Raw genomic sequence first — 7,858 nt, forward strand, 5'->3', positions numbered from 1 at the left:
TTTGTATGGTTTAGTTAGGAATGCAAATTGGTAGGATCCTATGATGGGCAATTTGACAAAATGCTTATACTCATTTCCCCAGCAATTAAACTTTAGGAACTTGGGAGTGAGAGCAAGATGGTGGCCAAGTAACAGCTTTCCTGCAACTGGGCACCGTGACTCCAGGCATCTCTGGCTGGTGGGATCTGCCTATAATCATCCCTCTGAGGATACAGGGAGTCAGCAAGAGACTTATGGACCCCAAGAGGAGGACAAAAATAGTGGCAAGTGGTTGCATGTGTTTGTTCAGTCTAATCCTGCCGGAAGCTGTAAGTACAGCAGCAGTGAGACTGCAAACCGGAACGGCCTTACCTGTGAGCTGCTTTGGTGTTTTTGGACTTGGCACTCAGTTGAACTGCCTTGGGGGGAGCTTGGGCAGAAGTGCAGAGAATTTTGGGCATTGTCTAGGGCCCCAGACTGAGCCGCTGAGCCAGACGGAGCTAATAGTGTTCGGCTCTGGGCTGCAGGGAGCCATTGTGAGAGAACTGCCCTGGCAAGCTCTGCCCTCAGGGTCACAGAGCAAGGATCAGGCGGAAGCTAGTAACCTAGTGACTGAGCAGCCTAAAGACAGGGACTGAGCAGCCTTACAGCCTTAACCCTCTGGGGCAGAGTGAGACCTGTTTTGGCACACTGAGTAAGTGGATAGCCACTTCAGCAGTGATCCCAGCGACAAGCACTTTCCTGGGAAAGCTTCTGCTTAGCCACGTTTAACAGTTTAAAGTGCCTTTTAAAAGGGCTGAAGAGAGATTTAGGGTCTCTACCCTATGAGGTTTGAGAAATCAGCGGAGGCCTCCAGTCGTATCAGCATTGTGATTAACATCTCATACCCCAGAAGAACAACTGTTGCCCAGACAATATTCAACAAGATATATATACTGCTTTGTTTTTGCTTGTTTTTTTGTTGTTGTTGTTAGTTTGTTTGTTTTTTGTTTATTTTGTCATTGTTGTTTTGTTTTTTAATTTCAACCTTTTCTGTACAGATTTTTTCTTTTCTTTTTTCTTTTTATTTCTTTTCTTTCTCCATTTTTCTAGTTTAAATACAATTTCCCATTGCTGCCTTTTTCAGTAATTAGAACTTCATTTTTGCTAGTGTTTCTACCCCTATTATTTGGTTTTTCACCCAATTTTATCCCGTAAAGTTTTTTTCCCCCAGAGGCAAGAACATAAGTTTATTTTACTGCCTATTTTCTTATAAAAGTTTAGTGTTTGTAAAACAAAACAAAACTTTTAGTACCATAGAAACCTTTTGACGACATTATTACTATATAAACTTAAAAAACAAATGCTTCCAGCTCCAAGTAAAATCATGTCAAACATCCTGGCCATCATCATTAAGCTGTAGGAAATTTTCTGTATGGCCAATGTTTTTCTTGGCTTGGGGGAAAAAATTATACAATTGAAAAATATAAATAAGACCTTCAATGAGTTGAGAATCATAAAAGTGTTCTCTGTAGTTCAGTCATCTGAATCTTGGGAAGTTTGTAGTAGTTATAAGACTTCAACAAGTAAAATGAAACCTTGTGGCTATTCAAACTTCAGTCTTCCAGTAGAGGTCCTGTAGGTTCACAGTTGGTCTGTCAAAAATAAAAGCCATTTCCATCATGGCAGAACTTGGTATCTGATTCATATACCATTTTTCACTAGCTCATGGACTCCATTCTCATCAGTGATTAAAGGTGCATGGAATTCTTTATCTGCCACATAACTTTCTAGTCCTTCTCCCGCACAGGAGATGAGAGGAGAGATTTCACACTGGATTGGTACATCATTGGCATCCTTCAAGTGGGGAATTGCTGGAAGGCGAGAGCCATTTTCATCTATGAAGTGGCCCCCCGCATTGAGGACCCAGCAATGATGAAGGGACATCAACGCATGTCTCACAGTAGTAGGGTTGTCCTTCCCATTCTGACTGTCTGCATTCTTCAGTGGGGAAAACTCATCTTCCCGTAAGACTTCATACACCACAAACTTCTTTGCAAACTGGAAGATGTCAAAGACAAATTTTTCCATCTTTATTCCATTTGGTTTGTCTGGCTTAATTAACAGCCCTTGGGAATCCACATATGGAATCTTCTTCTGAGCCACATGGTGCTGCAACTGAGGATCATAAACATTGACAACATCTCTCAGAAATGGAATGGTGAAGAAATAGTTGGTGATGTTCCCTGCATTGAATAGCAGCCATCCATCTGAGCTTCGTTTCTGTGCTGTTGCCAGAGAAATCTTACTATATTCTACCACCTGGTAAACTCCATCCACTTGGCAAACCACTCCAACTGGTTCCGTAGGGTTTGTTTTCTCTACCACCTTTGCTCCACAGTCTGCTCCTTTCTGAATGCAAAAGCCAATGAACCGTGGGTCTGCCACTTTTACTAGTATGTTGTCAACACAGTAGACATGAATGCTCTAGATGCCTCTTTGCTCCATATCCTCCACAATGTTCTGGGCTGCAAGAGCCCGATAAAGACCACCATTCCCATCTGGAGACATAGAAACTTTGTTCTTCTCTTCCAAAATAATTTTCCCATCAAAACTCATAGCAGGCAGCATTCCTTGCTGAAAAAAGATTACATTTTCTTTTTTTAAACCAAAGTACTTGTGCTTGGTGAAGAATTCCTTTGTAGATTCCATTGTTCTGCCACTGGTCATTATATACCATGGAATAATGCATTTTTTGCCATGATATTTTTCAGCTAACTGTTGTAGCTTCAGGATATGCTCTGCTTGAATCTGAAAAAGTGTCTTATGGGATGGCAAACAAACATCATACATCCCCTTGGGATATGCAACACCAAGTCTTGTCCCCTGCCCACCAGCTAAAAGAAGGACTGCTACTTTGTTCTGTGAAATCTGGAAAAGTCCTTCACTTTCCCAGGCCTGCAACTGATCTCGATCCCTGGTATCACTGCCAAACACCTCTCGAGGGACAGGTTCCATTCATGCATCCACTTTCTCTTGGTGAGAGGACTAGTTAAACCCTTCAATGGCCTTTTGGAAAAAGAAGTTCAGCTCCTCAAAGTCCATGGCCTGGAGCTCTGCATAAAGTTCTACCTGTTGAGCTTCTTCAAGTTCATTCCAGAAATGCAGTAGGTGTTCTTGTCCACCTTTGGACAACCTGAGTTTGAGGTTATTGACATTCATAATGCTCTGATACTCAAGCATTCTGACAATGGGGGAAGAATTTATGTACCTATAAACCTTCCTCGGCATCTCCGCCCTGCTCCAGCTCTGGCTCCGGCTCCTTCCACATGGCCATTCATCAGCGTCCTCCTCCTCATCTGGGAGGCCAGGGCAGCAGGGTGGGAGCATGGACTGTGGGGTGCGCTGGCCCCAGCCACCCCACCCCTCTCACTGCTCCGAGTGGTTGCCAGCTGGGGGAGGAGTGGAAGCCGCTGGCCCAGACACCCCGTTAGGTTTTCTGTTTGCTTATTTTGGTTTGATTTATATCATTTTGGTCTTTCCTCTCTACTTGGTGGAGGTGGGGTACTGTGTCTGATCAGGTTAGCAAAGAGCTGCTGACCTCAAGGGAACCACCCAACCGGTACCCTCAGAGGTTGGGTTTTTTTTTAAGATTGTGTCAAAGTACCCTACTGTACACCTATATTGCTCTGTCTCCCTCTTTCTGTGCCTCTCTTCTTTTTGTCAATATTCCCTTTTACCCACCCCATCTCCTTTCTCTATTTTCTTTTCTTTTCTTTTCTTTTCCTTTCTTTCTTTCTTTCTTTGTCTTTCTTTTATCCCTTCTTGCTCTTCAACCTTCTCATCCTTCTGGTCCTGTACCAAAAGGACTCATCGAAACCTTAGTCCACAGGCATGGAAACTTAAAGAGCAAGAGGAAGTCAAAGGAAAATTAGGGCAAGAAAACAGATAAAAGAAATCACTCATGAGGAAGAATCAGCAGAAAACTCCTGGGAACATGAAGAACCAGCCCAGAGCAAGCCCTCCAAGGGACCATGAGGTAGCTACTGCAGAGGATTCCCCTACAAAGAAATGTTAGGAATGACAGAAAGGGAATTTGGAATACACATGATGGAAATAATGAAGGAAAGGATGGAAACAATGAAGGAAACAGCTAATAAAGTGGAAAATAACCAAAAGGAAATCCAAAAACAGAATCAAATAAGAGATGAATGATATGAAGAATATAGAAAGGATATAGAGGAGCTGAAGGAACTGAAGCAGTCAATTAGGAAACTTAAAGATGCAATGGAAAGTATCAGCACTAGGTTAGACCATGCAGAAGAAAGAATTTCGGAGGTAGAGGATAAAGTTCTTCAGATAACTCAGATAGTTAAAGAGGCAGAAAAGAAGAGAGAGAAAGCAGAATGTTCATTGGCAGAATTATGGGACTTTATGAAGCATTTAAACATATGAGTTATAAGAATCCAAGAAGGGGAAGAAGAATGCCCCAGAGGAATGGAAGCCATACTAGAGAATATTATAAAAGAAAATTTCCCAAATATCACCAAAGATTCTGACACTCTGCTTTCTGAAGGATATCTGACCCCAGGTCACCTCTACTCTAACCAAGCTTCTCCAAGACACATTGTGATGAACCTGTCCAAAGTCAAGACAAAAGAAAAGATTCTGCAAGCTGCCAGGAGTAAATGCCAGTTGACCTACAGGGGCAAATCCATCACAGTGACTGCAGACTTCTCTAATGAAACTTTCCAAGCAAGAAGACAGTGGTCATCTACCTTTAATCTACTTAAACACAACAATTTTCAACCCAGAATTCTATACCCTGCTAAGCTAAGCTTTAAAATTGACGGAGAAAACAAATCATTTATGGATATACAAACATTGAGGAAATTTGCCACAACATGACCAACTCTACAGGAAATACTTCAACCTGTTCTACACATTGACCATCACAATGGATCAGCAGCAAAGTAAGAACTCAGAAATTAAAGGACAGAACCTAACTTCCACACTGATGCAAAAGATAATACTAAGCAATGAACTCTCATAAAATAAGATGAATAGAATACTACCGCACTTATCAATTATCTCAATAAATGTTAATGGCTTGAAGTCCCCACTGAAGAGACATAGATTGGCTGACTGGATTAAAAAACACAAGCCGTCCATTTGCTGTTTGCAAGAAACACACCTGGCTTCAAAAGACAAATTAAAACTCCGAGTCAAGGGTTGAAAGACAATTTTTCAGGCAAATGGAATTCAGAAGAAAAGAAGAGTTGCGATCTTATTTTCAGATACATGTGGATTTAAAGCAACTAAAGTCAAAAAAGACAAAGATGGTCACTTTATATTGGTCGAGGGAAAAATACAAGAAGAAGATGTTTCAGTTCTAAATATTTATGCACCCAATTTAAATGCTCCTAGATTCTTGAAACAGACCTTACTCAGTCTGAGCAATATGATATCCGATAATACCATAATAACAGGGGACTTTAACACTCCTCTTACAGAGCTGGACACATCCTCCAAACAGAAATTAAACTAAGATATAAGAGATTTAAATGAGACCCTAGAACAACTGTGCTTGATGGACACATATAGAACACTCTATCCCAAAGACAAAGAATATACATTCTTCTCATCAACCCATGGAACATTCTCCAAAAGTGATCATATCCTGGGACACAAAACAAATATCAACAGAATCAAAAGAATTGAAATTTTACCTTGTATCTTCTCAGATCATAAGGCACTAAAGGTGGAACTCAACTCTAACAAACATTTGACCCCACACAAAGGCATGGAAATTAAACAACCTTCTGTTGAATGACATATGGGTGCAGGAAGAAACAAAACAGGAAATCATTAACTTCCTTGAGTATAACAGCAATGAAGATACAAGCTACAAAAACCTGTGGAATACTGCAAAAGCAGTTTTGAGAGGAAAATTTATCGCTTTAGATGCCTACATTCGAAAAACAGAAAGAGAGCACATCAACGAACTCACAAGCCGCCTTATGAAATTGGAAAAAGAAGAACAATCTAAGCCTAAACCCAGTAGAAGAAAAGAAATATCCAAAATCAAATCAGTGATCAATGAAATTGAAAACAAAAGAATCATTCAGAAAATTAATGAAACAAGGAGTTGTTTTTTGAAAAAATAAAATAGATAAACCATTGGCCAGACTAACTAGAAATGGAAAAGTAAAATCTCTAGTAACCTCAATCAGAAACGATAAAGGGGAAATAACAACTGATCCCACAGAGATAGAAGACATCATCTCTGAATACTACCAGAAACTCTATGCCCAGAAATTTGACAATGTGAAGGAAATGGGTCAATATTTGGGATCACACCTCTCCCTAAACTTACCCAGGAAGAAATAGAGCTCCTGAACAGACCAATTTCAAGCACTGAGATTAAAGAAACAATAAAAAAGCTTCCAACAAAAAAATGCCCTGGTCCAGATGGCTTCATACCACAATTCTATCAAACTTTCAAGGAAGGGCTTATTCCTGTACTGCAGAAATTATTTCAAAAAATTGAGGAGGAAGGAATCTTCCCCCAACACATTCTATGAAGCAAACATCACCCTCATACCAAAACCAGGAAAAGACCCAACCAAAAAGGAGAATTTCAGACCAATGTCACTCATGAATATAGATGCAAACATTCTCAACAAAATCCTAGCCAATAGATTACAGCTTATCATCAAAAAAGTCAAACATCATGATCAAGTAGGTTTCATCCCAGGGATGCAAGGCTGGTTTAACAAATGTAAGTCCATAAACATTATCCACCGTATTAACAGAGGCAAAAATAAAGATCATATGATCCTCTCAATAGATGCAGAAAAAGCATTTGATAAAATCCAGCATCCTTTTCTAATTAGAACACTGAAGAGTATAGGCATAGGTGGCACATTTCTAAAACTGATTGAAGCTATCTATGAAAAACCCACAGCTAATATTTTACTGAATGGAGTAAAACTGAAAGCTTTTCCTCTTAAAACTGGAACCAGACAAGGTTGTCCTCTGTCACCTTTACTATTCAACATAGTGCTGGAAGTGCTAGCAATTAGGTAAGACAAGGAAATAAAGGGAATCAAATGGGAGCAGAGGAGGTCAAACTCTCCCTCTTTGCTGATGACATGATCTTATACTTAGAGAATCCCAAAGACTCAACCACAAGACTCCTAGAAGTCATCAAAAAATACAGTAATGTTTCAGGATAGAAAATCAATGTCCACAGGTCAGTAGCCTTTGTATACACCAATAACAGTCAAGATGAGAAGCTAATTAAGGACACAACTCCCTTCACCATAGTTTCAAAGAAAATGAAATTCCTAGGAATATACCTAACGAAGGAGGTGAAGGACCTCTATAAAGAAAATTATGAAATCCTCAGAAAGGAAATAGCAGAGGATATTAACAAATGGAAGAACATACCATGCTTATGGACGGGAAGAATCAACATTGTTAAGATGTCTATACTTCCCAAAGCAATCTACCTATTCAATGCCATTCCTATTAAAATACCAACATTGTACTTTCAAGATTTGGAAAAAATGATTCTGTGTTTTGTATGAAACCAGAAAAAAACCCCGTATAGCTAAGGCAGTTCTTAGTAATGAAAATAAAGCTGGGAGCATTACCATACATTTTAGGGTGTGCTACAAAGCCATAGTGGTCAAAACAGCATGGTACTGGCCCAAAAATACCAGACATAGACACTTGGAATCTAATAGAAAACCAGGAAATGAAACTAACATCTTACAACCACCTAATCTTCGATAAACCAAACAAGAACATACCTTGGGGGAAAGACTCCCTATTCAATAAATGGTGTTGGGAGAACTGGATATCCACATGTAAAAGACTGAAACTGGACCCACAC

The 7,858-nt window shown here is 39.9% G+C and overlaps 1 protein-coding gene across 1 annotated transcript; it reads right to left on the reverse strand.

The window, feature by feature from the left end:
• Positions 1–1,443: 1,443 nt before the first annotated feature.
• Positions 1,444–3,241, reverse strand: LOC128589666 (UDP-N-acetylhexosamine pyrophosphorylase-like). The gene is given in 1 exon segment (XM_053596451.1): positions 1,444–3,241. A coding segment is annotated over 1 exon segment (1,314 nt). The 5' UTR covers positions 2,977–3,241; the 3' UTR covers positions 1,444–1,662.
• Positions 3,242–7,858: the final 4,617 nt, after the last annotated feature.

This window comes from Nycticebus coucang, chromosome 1 (assembly GCF_027406575.1).
Source record: "Nycticebus coucang isolate mNycCou1 chromosome 1, mNycCou1.pri, whole genome shotgun sequence".
Taxonomy (NCBI): Eukaryota; Metazoa; Chordata; class Mammalia; order Primates; family Lorisidae; genus Nycticebus; species Nycticebus coucang.